Source organism: Pararge aegeria, chromosome Z (genome assembly GCF_905163445.1).
Source record: "Pararge aegeria chromosome Z, ilParAegt1.1, whole genome shotgun sequence".
NCBI lineage: Eukaryota > Metazoa > Arthropoda > Insecta > Lepidoptera > Nymphalidae > Pararge > Pararge aegeria.
The window spans coordinates 6,680,022-6,699,526 of record NC_053208.1 but is presented as its reverse complement, the minus strand read 5'-3'; the positions used below and the strand labels follow the sequence as shown (position 1 = coordinate 6,699,526).

Below are 19,505 nucleotides of genomic sequence, written 5' to 3'. Positions count from 1 at the left end.
CCTTATCCTTGCTTCATGGCTTCTCTGAGTATTTACAGTTTATTCAAGTCTTCGAACTTATAAACATGAAACTGTCAAAATTATATTTGTAGTGCTGCCCTATTTTATTCAGATAGTCATAAGAATTGGTGAAGGATTGGCAAGAGATCCGGAACTCTCCTGAACATGCATATATATATATATATATATATGGTTGTGGTATAATTTTAAAGAAGATAAAAATAAAAAGCCGTGGTTTTGTAAAGACGAGATTTATAGAAACAGAAGATATTACGCTGTGTTTGCCGTTATATGGCGGCATTAATTCACATTTACACAGAATGAAAATGATTAAGTGCCCATCGAGTAATCTTTTAAAATAAAATACTGGCTAATATTATATTCTTTTTGTACATCTCTCAGCACTCAGCGCCTTATGCTGCTTGATAATTTAAATATATTTATAAGAAGGTAGAAGACGTTCCGCGTTCGATACAAGAATTTAAAAAAAAATCTTAAAATAAAAATATTTGTTTAAATTTATCGATAATACAATTCAATCAATTTATTTAGAAGTTATAGAAGTGTTTTTATGTGATATAAGATAGACGAATGAAAATAAGAGATTGTATACAATACTCAAGTCTAAATAATACGATTGAATGGGCTGTATGGTCAATAATCTTTGCCTGTCGTCAAGAGGACAAATCAAAAAACAATAACAATAAAAAAATAAAAAGTTAACAAAGAAAGGTCAAACATAACTTTGCAATCTAAGATGATTGAATATTAAATATTTTGGCTATTATCGAATAGCACCAGGCTTTATCGGTTAAATGTAGATACAAGTCATAATATAATAAATGTGATAAAATAATGAAAAACAAGTACAATCTCCCATGCGTCCGTATATTCCGCCTATCATGGGTAAGTTATTAAGTTTATCGTTAATTATTATTAAAATGTTTGCGTTCTCAACTTGTTGTTTTAGGTACTCAGCTAGCATATCTTACCAGATTTTGTTGGACGGTAACCTTTCTCCATTATGAGTGTAAAACATTCCAAAAACATCACATTCACATCAAACATTTTCAGATGAATTATGCATTTTGCTAGGGCCACCATTTGTGCATTTGTGACGTAATATTTTATATTTATTTTATGTAATGTTAAAAACTAAAAAGGGTTATGATCTAACTTACATATTTTTAGTGAACACAATTGTTTTTTTCCAATAGGAAAAAACAATTCTATAAAGTGTAGTGTTTTGTGTAAAATATACATACAAAATGCAATACAATTTTAATATCATTACCAATTTAAAAATCAATTGCAGTCTTGCAAAATTTTGACTTATATGAAAAATGATTTGACTGATATGAAATAAGTATTATTAGGAAAAACAAAGATTACGTAAGGAAATAGCCACGTTAGATGAATAGGTGGTAAGTTTTAATAGATTTTCACATTCTAAGAAATATAATGCACATCTATTGAAAAATATTACCTTAAAGAGTTAGATAAGCTAGTACGATTAGAATTTTTAAATAAGTAAGGAGTTTTGCCTACTCAAATTGATTATTAGCTATAATTAAATTAAGTTAACCCAATTTTTTATAGATTACTAACCTTTACAATTTTCTACTCCAGTAAATTCAACTCATGCAAAGTTAAAACTTATATAAGGAGGCATTTGCCGAGCATTATAATATTATTACTGGACTTTGTTACCAAGATTTAAAGAAAGCAGCAATTAATAGGCTTTTTGAATGTTCACCGTCAAACTTCAATTTAGTGAAGATGGCACCCAATGATGTTGACGATGATCTTAATATTAGGGAAAATGTTCAAAATTTTAACTCAACAATTAAAATAATTGCTTTTCGTATTGACACAGAAGTGTCTAAAAAAATAAATTTTACTTACTGTTTACTTTTAAACATACTTCTGCATTTACTTGTTAATTTTGATATTCAGCTTACATTGAGTTTGAATGTTGTATGAAATATCAAAACAAATTAGTATTGTCTTCTATAATTAGGTGTTTATTTGTGAAACAAATAAAATCTTTGTTTGTATAACAAATAATAATGAGATATGGTTTCTCTTAATGAATTACTAACAATCTTTACTTGCATCCTTTCAATTATTGTTGCCTTGTTATTATCAGTGCTATTTTAATTTGTTCCGGGATAATACGTTATTAATTAATTCAGAATAAAGCAATAAAATCATTTGTATATACAGCAAGTGTTGTTACAAATGTCAGGTATGAACTTATACTTAGCTTACATTTGTGTAGTGCTGTGTGGTGACGGCATATCAGACTACAGCTGTTACCACGCATACCCTTCCTGCAGGTGTCGTACAAGGTGACTTAGGAAATATAGGGCAGAATGGGCATCACCATATATGTGCCACTACTACAATTTACTGAAATCACCAACCTGTCTACTCAGCATGCTGATTTTGAGCATACCCTGCCATTGGGATAGGTCTTTAGTCCAGCATTGGAAGTTTACAGGCTATTGCTCGAGAGCTCCCTTGTAGGCCTAGAATTGCCTTGTTCTTGTTGAAGACATCTAGTGGTTACAATGGTTAACTATGATCCTGAGTCCCAGGTTTAAATTCTGGTTTTGCGAAGATTTTTCCATTATTAAGTCTTAAATTAAAAAATTGGTGGTGCCCAGCCCACAGCTCAGACAAACTAAGTTGCTTCACATTACTATCACTAAGGAGAAGTTTGGTGGGTTAAGGTCCTAAATTTCTATTTCCTATGTGTAAAGAGGCCTTTGCCCAGCATTGGAATATTAATAGGCTAAAGGATGACGTGTTACTCTGATTGAAATTCCACGCAGTCATCTGTGCAACAGCAAAATAGGTATTTTAGATAAACTATTTAATCATGTATCACATGTAAAATAAAAGACATTTAATATTAAATCATGCTATATGATAAGGCAATGTTGCAGTTAATAAATTTTTATCATCACTGATTTAGTTAAATGTGGTGTGGAGTGTTATGTGAATGTGTTAATTTTTGTTTAGTTTATGTGAATTTCTGATTCAAATATGACATGGTTGAGTTTGAGCTGTACAGATTATGCTGTAAATAAAGTTTTCTTACTTTCCTTTGAATTCCATGTAACTCTGTTGAGTTGTTTTCTGTAACTGATTTACCCTTCGTTGCCGTCGGTCTTGGATAGAGACCTACGATTTTTTTGTCGGGGTAAAAATAATAAATAAATAATAAATATAATACGACATTACACACATTGCCATCTAGCCCCAAAGCAAGCGTAGCTTGTGTTGTGGGTACTAAGATGACTGATGAATATTTTTATGAATAATATACTATAAATAATAATTTTAGCATGCAGATAAACACCGAAAACCCTAAAAAACATTTGTGTTCATCACACAAACATTTTCCAGTTGTGGGAATCGGACCCACGGCCTTGGACACACAGCAGGGTCGCTGCTTACTGCGTGACAGGTATATTCTCTAAATCGCTCTCTCCCCCCTCTTCTGTGCCCAATATAGCCCAATAAGTTGTTACTTATCCTCGCTTGGTAGCTCGGAGCACCCGCCGTTTCTTACACAGACCTCCGTAGTTGCAATTGTATTTTGCACCAAACCTCCAACCCGCATTAGAGCAGCGAGGTTGGTCCATGCTCTTAACCTGTGCCCAGCAGTGAGACGTTTAAGCTGCGTACGATGACGAGATGAGAGTTCAATTCAATTAATTGAAGTATTTTCCTGATTCACAGCTAATGAGTCGAGTTGGTACGGTCGCGGTGCAGACGATGACGTCCTACAAAGTGTAGGCGCAACGGAGGAGACACCCCTTCTTCAGACAGTTCCCCGCCAACAATATAGACGCAACGTGGGTGCGTTCATAGTCGTTGGATTGCTTCTAGTTATATTGTTAGGGGGGTTTGCGATAGGGGTTTATCTTCTAGTACTACAGAATAACGCAGGTATGTAGATTTGTTTATTTCTGCTATCATTAAAAATAACGGTAATTCTGTTACTGGGGCCTTTGCCTCCGATTTTAGTAAATGTAACTATTTCGAGGTTTACTAAACATGGTCGTGGCTCTACACCTATCTCGTATTATCTCTTTAACCATTCGTCAAAATTATTCGTCCAATAAAAGAGAAAAGTCTTTTGTTTTAAATCCTTAAGACGATAAGTTTGCTTATTCTATCTAATATACAGTAATAATGTATTTTTTTTCTTTAATTTTCAGAAAACATTCTGCCACCAGTAGAAGAAATGCCAATTCGCCACGTCAATGGATCAGAATGGGATCAGTCAGACTTACTAGTGCTTTCTACACAGCCGTTCCACGCAGAAACTGTCATAATAGAACAGACTGACACCAGGGAGTGTGAGAATTTGAATTCTTGCGTTCTGCTTTTAAGGGAAATAAAGGTAACTATATTTCTTGGTTATATCTCAATAATTTCTTAGACAGCTCGCAACATTCTTTAATCCTCACTACTTTTTTTTATGAAAACCTCAATATAACTAAGCTCTTCTCTAACTTTTCTTTGAGAGTAATTCAATAATTTTATGTTATAAAGTATATTTTGAAGTATTAAAAAACAATAGTGTGATACATAAATAAAAACAAACAAAATAAAAAGTGGTTGTCTTTACGTGAATGTGATTTTATGATTTTCTTAAAAAAATAAGATAAACTAAAAAAAAAGTAACACCAATATTGTATCCATTATAAAACAAGTGATATAAAATGGAGTGAAGGATATTGAGGTTAAGAAAAAGAAGAAATTACTTACTTGCATATAAAGCAGATACTCTATTGAAAGGTTCTAAAGTAAAATTGCCAAAATCACCTTGCGAAATTCACGAATGCTCCATTGCGTGTGTATGATAACTTAACTTGTTCTTGAAAGCACGGCGATGGAAAACATCAAATTTGTAAAGCCGAATTGTTACTAAAATTTAATTTTAAACTCGATTTGGATCCTCAGTCGAATATGCAAACTATCACTAGATTCATATACTTGTTTAATATATGCATATAAAATATTGAACTATGTTATCCATATTACATTTTATTTTAATTTTATTTTCTACTGGATCGTCCTTGCTTGCGTTTTCGTTCCTGATAGGAATTCTGTTGCAGCGCCATCTCTCGGGTCTAACTGTGAACTCTGAATAACCTTACGAAAGCAATAAGCATACGAAGCTTTATCACAATCGGAAAGATTATTTGATTTCGTATAAATAATACATGACTTAAAATTTTCTGCCCAAAGTTTTTAATATCCCGTAAAAACGTTCTTTAGTGTTATAGCGATAAAACTTATTTCAACATACGTATTTAAAAATTGGATAAGCTGTGCTGTGTTAGACTAATATACCGAATTGGAGCTTCAATCACCTATCATTTGAAACCTTGTAACCACTGCCATTCGCAACTGGTGACCTACTATAGTTTTACGTTAACTTTTATATTTTCGTGCCCTATCACAAATTACTGCAAATAATCCATAAACGTGTGACCCTATAGCAGCACCAATTCAGTGGATTGCGCTGGGAAATCGTAGTTGACTCAAGTCTTATAATGGATGGGTGAGTTCTAAGGAGAATAAGGCATTTGTCAGTCTCAGCTCCTTTAATTAAGAATAGTAAACGTGGAGAAAACGTACTATGAGAACAGAGTGCGTTTCTTAGTCGTCTCGTACAGCACCCGTGGAAAAGGAGGAGTGGTGACAACTGTATCCTGATCTGCAGTAACTAAACCGCACAAAAATTGAGATTTTTTGATTAACTGCCAGTGGTGCCCTGTGTGTGGCATGTGTGCATGAATTAAGTATTGATAAGTCTTATGCGAAGGGTTTGCTGCTGACTGCTTAGGATTTCCGTGCTTTGCGGCCTATCATTTTTACCAGATCTTCATAAATTTTGGCACACCAACCAATCTAGAAAAGAAAAATATTAAAATAGGCTTATTCATGACAGAGTTGTGTTGTACTTTTTCTACAGAAACGTTCATCTCCTATCCCGAAAAAACCTTATTTTATAATTCTTCATTTTCAGGCAATAGACCCATATAATAGATTTTTAAAGTTTAACAATAATAATAAAAATAAAGTAACGGAGATGTCAAAAATTTAAATTAACCTAAAACCTATAATCTTATATTTATTAGGATAAATATATATCTATAATTTTAACAAAGAATACCAAGTATAAATATATAAAATAATATTCAAATCTTTTCAGTTGTTTATAAGTGATGCGTAAACAGGCAGACAGGCAGACAAAAATTAAAAATAAATCTTAAGATTGCGTTTTATACAGATATAAATTCTCTCCCTACTGATTAAATGTTCAAAAATGTTGAACATATGTCGTCCAGTTGCAATTGTGTTGCGTAGTATTGATGAATTTAGCGTATGAATTTATATAACGTCAGTTAAATAAAATTTGAAAAAATAAAAATAATAAAATTGATTGGCGAACTGGGCAGCGAATTGCTTTCCGAGTGCAAGGCCAGGGTTTTCAGTGGCTGGGTGTTTATATGTAAATAAAAAATATTTATATTTAATATTCATAAAAATATTCATCAGTCATCTTAGTACCCATAGCACAAGCTTCGCTTACTTTGGGGCTAGATGGCGTGGTGTGTATTGTCGTTGTATAATTATTTATTATTATTTTATTTATAACTACTAGCCAAGCCAACGCGAAAGGAAACCCTTGAAAGATAATATGGCAACAGAATTGTTTTTTAATTTGTCATTTATAATATTGGTTTGGTGCTAGCGTCGCTAAAATTGTCATGTTAATAGTTAAAATAATGTTTTTGTTTTGCAATTTCAGGCAACTTTTGGTGTGAACAACTCTTTGCCATACAACTTCCTGGTGTCAAGCGACGGGACTGCGTACGAAGGGCTGGGCTGGTCTCAGCTGTCGCCCTTATACCCCGAACTATCACCACTAGTGTTAACGTTCTTGGGTGAGATATATTTTTATGTTACGGGCTATATTCGATAAAACTAGGCGTTACTTTGCGAAAATCCATGATATATTGTAACATGATGTAAATATTAAGCTTAATTTTTCTATACTCTAAAATGACTTTCCTTGCACGTGATATATAACTTGGATTTGGTTGGCATTGGAATATTTTTGCTTTTTAGTGTGACCAATAATGAGCCCAGCTGTTCACTCGCCTTTGCTATTCCTTGTCCGTCTGTTAGGTGGGTTATTTGTCATTAATAGACATATTCGTCCACATATTCTGTGTCTTGGTTATTTACTTTAACCTTCGTTTTGGAAGTATTGATGGTGATACCTGCTTTCGAACTTACTGATGCTAGTTAGTTTAGCATTTCTTGTTGAGTATGGGTCATCGGTAAACAGCACTAAATCGTCTGCGATTTTTAGGTGTGTCACTTTGTAACCATTTATATTAATTCCTAACTCTTCCCACTGTACACATACATGTAGCACATCTCCTTGCCTTACTCCTTTCTTTATTTCGAATTTCTCTCCAATTCTTTTCACTTTTGCTGTGCTGTTGCTGTATATATTTCTAATGAGTCTGATATATTTTCAAAATTTAAAATTAATTTATTTCAAGTAGGCCTAATATAAGCACTTTTGAAACGTCAAGTCCGTCTGTTTGTAGTGACTCTACCACCGGTTCGGAAGGCAGATTCTACCGAGTAGAAGCCGGCAAGATACTAAGCAGTTGCTCTTTTCCAACATCAAAAATTTACATTTTACATTTTAACATTCATTTTTCTATCTTGTGAGAGATGAAAGCGGAACCTGATGCTTCCAAGCAACCTTGTCATTAAGAAATTCATCAATTGTATAATAACCTCGCTGTAATAAATGTGTTTTAACACATTCTTTAAACTTATGCATTGGTAGGTCCAAAATTTCCTTAGGAATCATATTATAAAAGCTTATACTCAATCCCACAAATGACTTCTGTACCTTTCGAAGACGATATGCAGATGTCACTAATTTATGACCATTTCTTGTAAGTCGACTGTTTATATCTACTTTTTGTTTATAAAGACTAATATGTTGTCTTACAAATACTATATTATTATAAATATATTGTGAAGCTACAGTAAGTATATCTATTTCTTTAAACTTCTCACAGAGGGATTCGCGTAATTTAAGTTTATATATTGATCGTACAGCTATTTTCTGCAATATAAATATAGTTTCGATATCAGCAGCTTTACCCCATAACAAGATTCCGTAGGACATAACACTATGAAAGTACGCAAAATAAACAAGCCTTGCTATTTCAACGTCAGTAATCTGTCTAATTTTTCTTACTGCGTAAGCAGCCGAGCTTAGTTTACCCGCTAGTGTATCTATAGTGTATCTATATGGGTTTATTTTCTATTCCACGACTGGCAAGGGCTTTATATAAAATGTAGTTTTGAGAAAGGGAATCGATTCCCTTATTGTAGTTTATAAATGATGATATAGTATGATTTACCAAACCATTTTATTTTTCAAAAACTTGTTTCACTACATGTATGTGGTCTACTGTTGAGAAATCATCTAAGACCCGCCTGTTCTTCGTCTCACCTTTTAGTGAGCCGGTCTAAGATGATTTTAGAAAATATTTTACAACTTCTGGTCATTTAGACTTATTGGTCTATAGTTGTCCATTATGTCTCTGTCCCCTTTTTTGTGAAGTAGTACTATTGTTCAACTTGTTGTCGTCCAGTGTTCAACAACAACATGTCTTTTATCCCCTTTAGCAAATCACCGGTCACTCTGTTCTCACCACGCTTTATAGTTCTTTTGAGATAGAATGGTTTTCATGGTTTCGCCTTGTAATATATGTGAAACTTCCTTCACGTGTAGGCCGTGGGCCGATCAATGCTGTTTTTGACGTTTACTTATTTCCTTCATTTTTACCCTTCATATTTGGTATACAAGACGAATGATTTTCAAGCTTATTCAGTGCTCTCTTGACTCCTCCTGGTGTTTAGATTTCAAAATGAAGTCTGTTGAGACATTTCTTTTTCTTAATGTGTCTTATACTTGATGTGATACTTACTTCTATCTTTTTTATGTTCCTTTTTTTATATGTTAACAATTTTGCTTCTTAATATCCTTGCGTTATGTCATATTCTGTCCTTATTTGTCATATTTTGTGTTAATTCAATTCTTAGTTTGGTTAATATTTTTTCAAGTTTATTGTATTTTTCTTGGATCGAACAGTTAGATTTAAGGTTGTCTAATTGTTCTTCAACTTTATTTCGTATATTTCCTGAGATTGGAGTAGGTATTTGATCCGCTCTGTTTTTTATGTGTTTTTTTTTTGTTTTTAGCTTGTTAGTAATTTTATTATAAGGGTGGTATTTTAAAAATCATAGGATGGTTAGAGAACCATCCTATGATTTTTACTGAAATTGAGTTGATTTATAATGACAACATCATTAAATAAATTAAGGATGTTAGTTAATATAAAACCAATTTCATTTTTATATTTCCACTCCGGTGCGATCCATGTCCATTTCCTGATTTTTTTTTTTCTTGTAGTAGGTGTTCATTATTCTTAAAAAACATTGCCCTTGGACAGGCCCAGGATTTGGCGGCGTGCTACATGTCCAAAAAAAATGTCTGAGTTCTTTATGGTTATTTGTTTTTTATCAGCATTTCTTTTACCCTACCATTAAAAAACTCAATAAATAATTGATTAATTGACTAATTTATTTTGCACAACCGCCAACCTACAAAATATAACCTAAATATTGCCAGATATCGGAGCTGTATTTCAATCAATTATTTATTAGAAATCGATTCAAAAATTACGATACTTTTTGGCTGATTAAAATGATTACCTACATTTATTCAAACTTCAAAATAATAATAAAATATCTAACTAATTGGTTGAACGAATAACGTAAAATCGAAAATTGCTTGAATAATTACGTCCTACAATTATTCAAATATCATTTTTCCCTAAAAAATAATTCAATAATGAATACTAATCACGATATTATTTGATAATAAAAACGACTTCAAAAATCGAGTGTCAAAATAGTTATATCTAGCAACACCATATATAAACATTCGGCCGGTTGCGGCAAGTTGTTTTGTTTACATCATAGATAATAATAAGATATAACCTTAATTTCAGCAACTTAAACAAAGATTTATTTTAAACCTGGGTGAATAAATCAAAATAGTTTGCAGAATTTTGAAAGATAATTGTTTTTCTACGTAATAAAATTAAAACCACCGTGACATAACATAATGTAATTAGGGACCCAAAGCTCCTAAGAAAATGGGCAATGTCCTTTGATTCAAGAGCAAGATCGATTAATTTTTCTCCATTTTTATTACGCTTGCCTTGGCTATAGAGACCAATGACATTGTTTTCTCCTTCTTACTGGCAACCTATTTGACTGTTGAAATATCTCATTACAATTTTGTTTTTGTTGCTTTCTATAATGGTGTCCAGTAGCGATGCATAAAATAAATCTTCTTCGTTTGCTTGTTCCGTGGGTGCATACACTTCTAGACAATGGATCTTTTCCTTTTTGTATAAATTTGTATAAACAAATCTAAAATAGCAATTCTTTCTGTATAACTTCTAAATCGTATAATTGATTCTTTTAAATTCATTATGAACATAAAACCTACTCAATGTAGTTTCCCCTTTATAGTAAATATATAATCCTTAATATTCTTCTTCACCTAATCGTCGAATTTAGCTCAATATTAATATATCCCAGTTTATGTTTTCTAGTTCTGCGAGTTTGTGATCTTTTAGAAAAGTTCTTGTATTTAAAGTTGCTATAATTAGTTTTGTTTTTTCTTTTGTGGCGTTCAATAAATATTTTTTTTTTAGTCAAGTGACTTTTAGTTTTTCATGCATGGTTACATTCGTATATTGATTTATATGAGCCATTTGTTGACTCATCTCCTCCTTCATTTTATTCCATAATAATTGCTATTGTGGGTTTATTTTTATCTGAGCAATGGCAAGACTACCTCTGGTTGTCAAGTGTCGTGTTATGTCAGTGTCAGAACTGTCAAATGTGTGAATGTATTCAAAATGACTTGGCCGGTACAATGGATTCTAACCTCGAACATGTTTGTAATTACTAAGGTATTATTCAGTTTTCTTGGATGTTTATTCGTTATAATCACTATGTAATCCGGATCCGCTAGGCTTTAAATTTGGATTTAAGTTTGCGATATGGTGTGCGTTATTCTGCACTTTTAACACTATCCTAATATAATTGCGGGAGCACTCTATTTAACGAGTATGGAAACAAAGGTAAAGATGTCATCACAGGGGACGAATTCTTGCAACTATCTTCTGATCCAACTAAATATTTTGCAGCAATAGTTAGATTAGCTATAAATAAATCAGAATACATATTTCCTAAAACATAATTTGAGCACAAAGTCATTGAAATGAATCCTCGGGCCCCAGCATTGTATGGCTTACCAAATATACATAAAGGCAATATTCCTATACGTCAATTTAGCCAAACATTTAAATTATATTTTAAAATTGAAGACTTCTTTTTAGCCAGAATTTGCAATCAAAAATAGTTTTAAATTAGTAAACAAAATGAAAGATATAAATCTACCTATTCATTGCAAATTGCCTGCATATGTGGACAGTCTGTTTACTAATGTTCCAGTTTATGAAACTTTACGTATTTTAACTGAACTATTAGAAATTAAACGGCTACGTCCAGGAGAAGTATCAGAGTTAATAGAATTAACACAAATATATATGCAGATAATTATTTTAGATTTAATATGTTCTATAATCAAGAGAGGGATTAGGTATGGGATATCCACTAATTGCCTTGATGGCTGAAATATTTATGGATTATTTTGAAAATAAGATCAAGGTAACTTGTAGAATTTAATCGCTTGTGGTGGAGAAAACACAATGAGAACACTATTTAGAGAGTCAATATTTTACTCGGAAAGTATTAAGTAACATGGTTGCAATAAAGACAAGTTGACAGTAGGATGAACAAGCACACAAATATAGCAACTTACGAAAAGAAGAAATGATTGTCTATAGTAATACAGTTCCTGTCTGTGCCATAGAGAAAGCACCATAGATGGTTGCATTCAATTACAACATAACTCATTATAATATTTTGTATTACCATAGATACGTAGATAATATAATTATACGCTGGACGGAGACAGATAGACAGCTAGAAAGCTAGAAGTTTTTGTGGAAAAACTAAATAAAATTCATATCAGTGCTGGATAATTAATTGAATTTCTTAGATTTTGTTATAACTCGTTGTAACAATAAACATCCATTTGAGATTTATCGTAACCCTACATATACATATTACACCATACCAGCTTCATCGTGTCATGCTTGGCAGCGTAAACATGCAGCATTTCTAAAAATAATTCTTAGATTTCCTAAAAACTAAAGCTAAGTAATTATTAGCGTCTCGTTAGCTTAATACAAAAATGTTTCGAAATAATAGTCTACAGTGATTTCCACTCTAGGATTCCCTTTTAATATTGAAATTGATATTTATCATCCGTTTACAGTTTTATTATAAGTATATATATTGTTACGTGCTAGGGGGTTCGAGGTATTTCATTTAATATTTTCTATAAACGAAAATCGTAAACAATGTAATGTTTTGACTTGGCTATTTGATATAATCGGTATTAATTTGTTGTTCCGTAGCTATTTAAGTAGGTATTTACCGTAATGCTTATTGATTTAGGCGATGTCAATAGCAAAAAACAAAAGTTTCACCAGCTCTTTGGTGATAACTATTGGTGAACGGTTCTTGTATGCCCAGGAATCTCCTTATATTAGGCGTTACTTATTTAGGCGTTGCCTTTGCCGAGGGAAAACGGGTATAAGTTACTAGTAATAATATTCGATGTAGGTTTTTTTAGCGCAGGATATGTAGTCATAAAATATTGATTTGTTTTTTTTCATGGTCTTGAATGCAGTGTATATTGTTAATATGTTTCGTCTTGTCGTTTCTTAACGCCGTAAACTTATGCATTACTTTCATGTTTACTGATTCAGGAAATTCTTTATGAACAGCCGCTTTAGCTTGGTATCTTAAATGGTTTTTCCTGTTTCGCAAAATATGACTTCGATCATAACGCATCTGTTTTCCTTGAGGTTACCTTTCGATGGCAGCAGCTATACTTTGATTTCCGATCGTCCAGAAATAACAATTTGTTTAGCTTTTTGGAGCCGGTTTAAAATTGTTAAAGAATTCATGCATTTTGCGCGCTTGTCAGTACACGGCGAGCGCAGCGTTCTCTACTGTGGAATTCCACTTAAAAGAGGATGTCTGAATTTTGGTCATTGTAAAGGTTAGTAGATCTTCATTTATCTTACAAGTCTTACAAGTCTTCTATGGCCCATGTTTTTATTTGATCCTGGATTTTGTAAGTTAACAGACTTTATGGAAGATAAATTTGCCATATGAGCCTCATGAATTTACTTACGTCTGCGTAAGTGCGCGGTGTACATACACCACAGGACCAACCACAACTAACCTGTGTTTCCCGAACTGGGTAAAAACCTTATCATATCGCACTCGTGTCCCACGTTAAAATTAGCGGCCTATCCGCGTCGTAATGCACTAAACCTCCACACTTTGAAGTATTTATAGTTAGAGCAGACCTTTTTTAAACGCCTTTTCGCAATCCTAACTGGACAAACTCCAACAACGGCCTAACATTCTATTCAAACTTTTCACAAAATGAGTATGAAAACGAAATCATCCTACAAGTGAGCACTATTCTGAAATATTTCCCGGCGCTGAATGCTATTAACAGCGGTTATCTTATCAGGTTCGACCTTAATACTTTTCTTAGAATTAAGATAACCTTAATATTTCACTCCGTAAATTAGCATTTAATTCTTTTAAGTTTTAAGTCATCGAATTTTCTTCTTATCCTGCCCTAGAACTAATATAATTATATCCTCCATGATTACTTATTCACCCGGTAAGCAGCTTTGAGGCCAGTCAACCATAAGCTGAAAAACACCGCTCGATTGTAAAATAAAAACTAAACGATTATATCTAAATAGACCACGATGTGTACCCGTAAGATCTCTTGACGAGCCATCTAGTTTAATTAGCTTGTAAGTCTAAGAATGTTCTAGCTCAGAAAATCGCTATGACCACTTTAAGTTAATCATACAGTTAGTCATCGATTTTAGGAAAGGTTTCTGAGAGTTTCGTGCTTCCTGTTGGAATAGTGCCGAAGATGCCCAATTTTCCAGCACCAACATCAGACATACTGCTTAAAGCGACAGCCCTAAATTCTACGGCTATAACCTAGCTTTTATCGTTACATTTATATCAATGTTCTTCATTACCTCCTCCAGGCTCCAGTATTTCTTCTATTCTCTTCTGAAGCTCTTTCTCCATTCGATCCTCGAACAATGTCAGCTGGCCGAGGTATATTTATTCGTTTACAAACTGTATTTCTTCTCCGTGCACAGTTTTCATTATTTTTTTTACCTTCTTTGATTTCTAATTGAGTAATCATGTCATTCAAAGACTTAGGACACTCAGCAAAAATTACAATATCATCCGCGAAAAGTAGATGGCTGAGGTACTCGCCGCTTTTGTTGATTCCCTTTTTAGAACAATCTATTTTTTAAATACCATTTCGATTACAGAAGAGAAAATCATCCTTTTTCTAGTACTAATTCTATACCTACGTTTTGTAGTTTAATGTTTTGGATTGGTCAATCAATCCTGCAACACATCGGCGTCGCTATACGACCAAAGAGCACGTCAACAGTGCACCCCAGCAAAACTGCGTAATACTGTAGCGATCTCCACATTACCTAACTAGATGGCGCCATAAATATCTTGCATCGCGCTAACGAAGTGTTCACAAAAATTCATACAACTTCCAAAAATGAATGGTTGTACCTTGGTCCCCGAGCACGATCTCCCGCTCGGAGGAAGATCTTCCTATTGTTACGGTCGAGTACGAGTACGTACACATAACCCTACCCCGTACACTGAACTTTTACTTTGTTACTGAAACCTTGTAGTGAAAGTGCCCTCCATATATTTTAATGTTCTATAGTATTAAATGATTTACTAAAACCGAATCAATTGTTTATAAATCGATCTAAGAATTGTTCAGGATCGTGTTGTAACAGTAATAGCAAAGAAGCTCGACCATATTGTGTAGACTCGTTTATTTTTGTACGACATTGAGCGTTTTTTTCATTTCTAAGCGTTCGTTTTACAATGATATGCATACTATCAGTCGAAATATTTGTATATTTGGTTAAAAAATGTACCGTGTCACGATGATCTGCTAGAGCAACTTTTTTACCATTTTAAAACATTTCGTGGGCCTATACATATTATATGTCGACCCGAGCGAGAGTGGTTGGTGAATGTTCTTCCATTCTTAAATTTGGCACACTAACGTGATGTTGTAGAAAACGTTGTAGGAGTTCCATGTAAATGTGTAAATCTCGGGTAACTTGTTCTGTATTTAAATTTTTTAATCATCTCTGCTTACACCTTGACAACCATTTTCGACAACACGCTCCGACGAATTGCATAATAATAATTTGTTACCAACATTTTTTTTTGTCAATATTTCACCTTGACCAGCCAATATTTACTTATTCATCGCGCCTTCCAATACCAAAAAGACCGACATGGCGCCTTAAATTATGGCCATTCACATCCTGAATCCCTCGGTCTTAGCTTCTGTGCATAGACCGTTGGTGCATAAACTTGGATTATATTTAGTCACAAAGGTTCACTCCAGAGGTTGAATATTCGTTCCCTTAATATAAAATATATATAAAGATTTGAGTTGTGTTGATACTGAATGCAACTCTTCGTTTACATTCGTGCTAAGGTGAGAATTATGTGACACCAATCCAGATGTAAAGTGCCCCGAGCCTCTCTTATGGGTCTCCCTAATCCTAGATTGAAATCTTGTTTTCTTAGCACCCATCCTGTTTCTATTCTACAATACCAAATTTTTCATTTTGGATCAGGCCGCGAATGGACCACTTTATGATGTAGTTTACCGTAGGTGTTGTATTTATTATTGTTTCAGCAATGTTAATTCCTTGCGGCATCGCCTGGTCTATCTCATACACACATTTACACAACCACCCCCGCTATGGCAGCACCGGGCGTTAGCCGGATTGCATGAAACAATTTGACTCGTTAGCGTTGTTGTTAATTTTTGGGACAATAGTGAAGTGCTTTCAATACCTTCTGCACCAGTCTTTAAAGGTGTATTTAATTCTCAAGCTCGAAGCCTTTTTAACAGATTTAGGGCTTACCGATATACCGCCGTTGTACCGCCGGTTCTCAAGCAGGGGGAACCACGGTGCTGCCTGCTGCTCTTCAGCTTTTTACACGAAGCACTGACGCGTGCAGGTGAGGTTGACAGTTATGTCAGTCAAGATATTATTCACCGTTCTTCCCTTACACATTTAATAACAGTTAAATGGGGGGTCCATTTAACTGTTCTTAAATAATGTTTAAATCCTTACGCATTGTAGGCACTTATATAACTTTTCTAAGAGCTGTCATGGCGGTTCACTTTACTGTTTCGCCTGTATCTTGTGACCGATATCACACAGAGGTTTTTGGGCTACGTTAGATAGTGGTGGTGGAAACCGTGTTCCAGAGCAGGCTCGGGGTCCCTGCTGTGCTAGCCGCGAAAAGTAGTCACAAAACTGTCAGTGAACCATTAAAGTGTTCCTGTCCTTCACCAGCACGTGCAGAAGGAGCAAGGGGTCTCTCCTTGATTCCACAAGTAGTCACCCAGGTGTTCCACGGGTGCATTTGCCCAGCGGATAGAGCACGCCCTTGATGAATTTGTCCATCGATAGACACCTGCCAGCCACGGTTAGGGCCATAGTGGATCTCGGAAGCGTTGGTATCATCCCTTGTGATGGATGGAATTAGTACAACATGTGCGCTGAAGCGGGTAAGTATTCAACGTTTCTAGAATGGGCTGAAGCACATAGCCAAAAACCTAAGGACATAAGTACGAAAATATAGCCTTTAATTTTGCCGAAACTCCTGCAAGAAGGTTATAAAAGAAGGCTCGATTTAACCGCCCTATTGGTTTCAATCGCACTTTTGTCGTCCATTGCTGCCAATACGCTTTACATTGTCAAAGTGAGGTTTTCCCCTACTCCGAAACTTGAATGTACCTAAAAACGTGTGCTACGGAGTTGACTACTGTCCGAACGCGCTTGTATCGATCGACTCTCGTTTATAACTGCTCCAGTCCCGAAAGCTTAGTAGATTGCAAACGTACAGCCCGCTTCAAAGAAGAGTAGTCGTCACAATCACCTATTTTTAAAAGTATCGTACATGACTTGAGTAACATGGTTCGGACATACCTTGAGGAAAATGATCTCCTGTCGGAAGTCGTACTTCTTCTTGTACGGCTTATTTTGAACCTTTTCCTTTTTTGTATAAATGCCAGATTATTAATTAATACAGACTAGAATAGGCTAGACTATTTAGAAAAAAATCACATATCGATGCCAAATGTAAACCCTTTAAAAATGCAATGTTGATTTATTAGCTGGTCCTTCTGACATCTGAAGCATTCGGACATGACCCTGTTTCTTTAACATTTTCTATTTTGTATTAGGGATAGGAGCTGAGACTGACGGATGCGGATGGATGATTATTTGTCAAACATCCAAAGTCGGGCACCCGTTTACTTACTTCGGTCAACGTTGCTTACCTATACTAAGCCACATTAGTTGCAGTTGTGTAATAGAGAATTAAAAGAATAATAGGTAAGGTGAAGCTGGAGTAGGTCCCAAGTAGATTGGTCATGTTTACGTGATTGAAGGTTGCAAATAGCGGGCGTTTGGCAAGTCAAGAATAGATATATTCGCACACAGCTCAGTTTGTTGACATATGTTGAAAGAAGTAGCATCGCTATCTTTACTATCTGTACCTTACTGTATCATTACTGTATCAGTAATCCCGTCTTTTTATATTATTTCAAAAGATGCATTTGACTTGACTAAGTTTTTTTATTGAAACTCAATTGATTAGACTAAAGAATATTATAATCTGTGAGCAAAAGCCATAGGCTATTTGTCTTTGCCATGTACCAACCTCAGAAAAAGGAATTATGTATTCATTCTGAGGTGCAAACGAATCTACATATTCAAAATTTCGTAAAGTGGTTTGGCTATTTAAAATAATTTTTACCAAGCAATAGAATAAATATGAAAATACAGAAATTAGCGTCTTATAAGATCTTACATGAAAATAATATGAACTTTAGACTTCTAGCTTAATTAGGTTTACGAAGTCTGCAGATAATTAAAATCAACCAAATTTTTAAATTTCAAATTATACTATCTACTTGCCTTACTTATTACTACGTAACGGTAGCTTTTATAAACTAATTGTTTGCGAAAAATTACAAACCTCTAAACGCAATATTAGTAACGTAGTGTAAGTAAACATAAAAACAAAATTTTCAGGATCTAGAATTATTAGATTTACATATTATTTAGCAGTAGACGAAATAAAAAAGAATATAAGATTTTTTTTTCGGTATTTTACCATTGTTCTTTTGCATCCATAGCATTAGTAGTAAATAAGAATCCAGACTAAGAGAATATATGCGGTTGTATCCGTTGGCAAAGCTGATAACGAATACTAATATTAAAAATTATGTTTTCAGGTAATTTTACGCGTGTTCCTCCACCCATCGAGCAAGTGTTTATGGCCAAAAGTTTGATAGCAGCTTCCTTGAGTAAAGATTTTTTGAATAAAAATTTTACTATTATAGGAAAAAGGACGAAAGAAGTACCTAAGTATCTTTTTGAACAATTCAAAGACTTTCCTCGGTGGAAAGAAGAATAAACGTTTCACGTTGTTCTCCATAATTTCAATAACACTTTATTAAGGCAATTAAGTGTTAAAAGTAGTTGAAAACTTAAAATTTTTATAAACATAATATTATGTTCCACATATTAAAATTATTGTTTAAAAACATTTTATTTATCTATTAATTGTATAAATTAATTTTTAAATAGGTTTAAGAAATTATGTTCATCGCTTGTTTTTGTTAAAGTGATTGTTATTATACAAATGTATTTATCTATTAATTGTATAAATTATTGAATAATTGAATCAATTTGTTAATCCATAAACTAATGTTATTTTTAAGATTATCATTATCATTGTGTCATTTAGAAATTATATAGTAAATTAATTCAATAAGATAAATTGCAATATAATGTTGGTTTACAAGAAAAAACAAAATGTTTGTATGCCAGTTCTGAAAAATTTGACGGAGTGATTTCTTGAACTTGGCCATTCCATATAGAAATATTATTATATTTTCCCTATCCTTTGTTATAATTTTGTTATGATTGTCTAATCTAACGTTTTTCTTGACTTTTGATCTAATTCTTAGTGAAACTATCTGATATGATATAATATATGATGATAATAGTGTTTAGGTCTCGATAGCGCGATGGTTTAGT

General features: G+C 33.6%; 1 protein-coding gene across 2 annotated transcripts; it reads left to right on the top strand.

Moving 5' to 3' along the window:
- Nucleotides 1–738: 738 nt before the first annotated feature.
- Nucleotides 739–18,980, top strand: LOC120636676 (peptidoglycan recognition protein 4-like). Of its 2 annotated transcripts, none has more exons than XM_039908244.1 (5): nt 739–906; nt 3,751–3,960; nt 4,233–4,417; nt 6,839–6,974; nt 18,698–18,980. In XM_039908244.1, exons 1-5 carry the CDS (start codon nt 879–881, stop codon nt 18,877–18,879), a joined length of 741 nt encoding a protein of 246 aa, XP_039764178.1. In that variant the 5' UTR covers nt 739–878; the 3' UTR covers nt 18,880–18,980. The 2 variants fall into 2 exon arrangements, with proteins under 2 accessions (XP_039764178.1, XP_039764176.1); XM_039908242.1 differs by lacking the exon at nt 739–906 and adding an exon at nt 3,015–3,087.
- The last annotated feature ends 525 nt before the right edge of the window (nt 18,981–19,505 follow it).

Coding starts and splice junctions, on each gene's coding strand:
- LOC120636676 (XM_039908242.1), top strand. CDS start 3,057: ATGGTTGAGTTTGAGCTGTACAGATTATGCT. Junction 3,088..3,750: donor TGAGCTGTACAGATTATGCT/GTAAATAAAGTT, acceptor CCTGATTCACAG/CTAATGAGTCGAGTTGGTAC. Junction 3,961..4,232: donor AGTACTACAGAATAACGCAG/GTATGTAGATTT, acceptor TTTAATTTTCAG/AAAACATTCTGCCACCAGTA.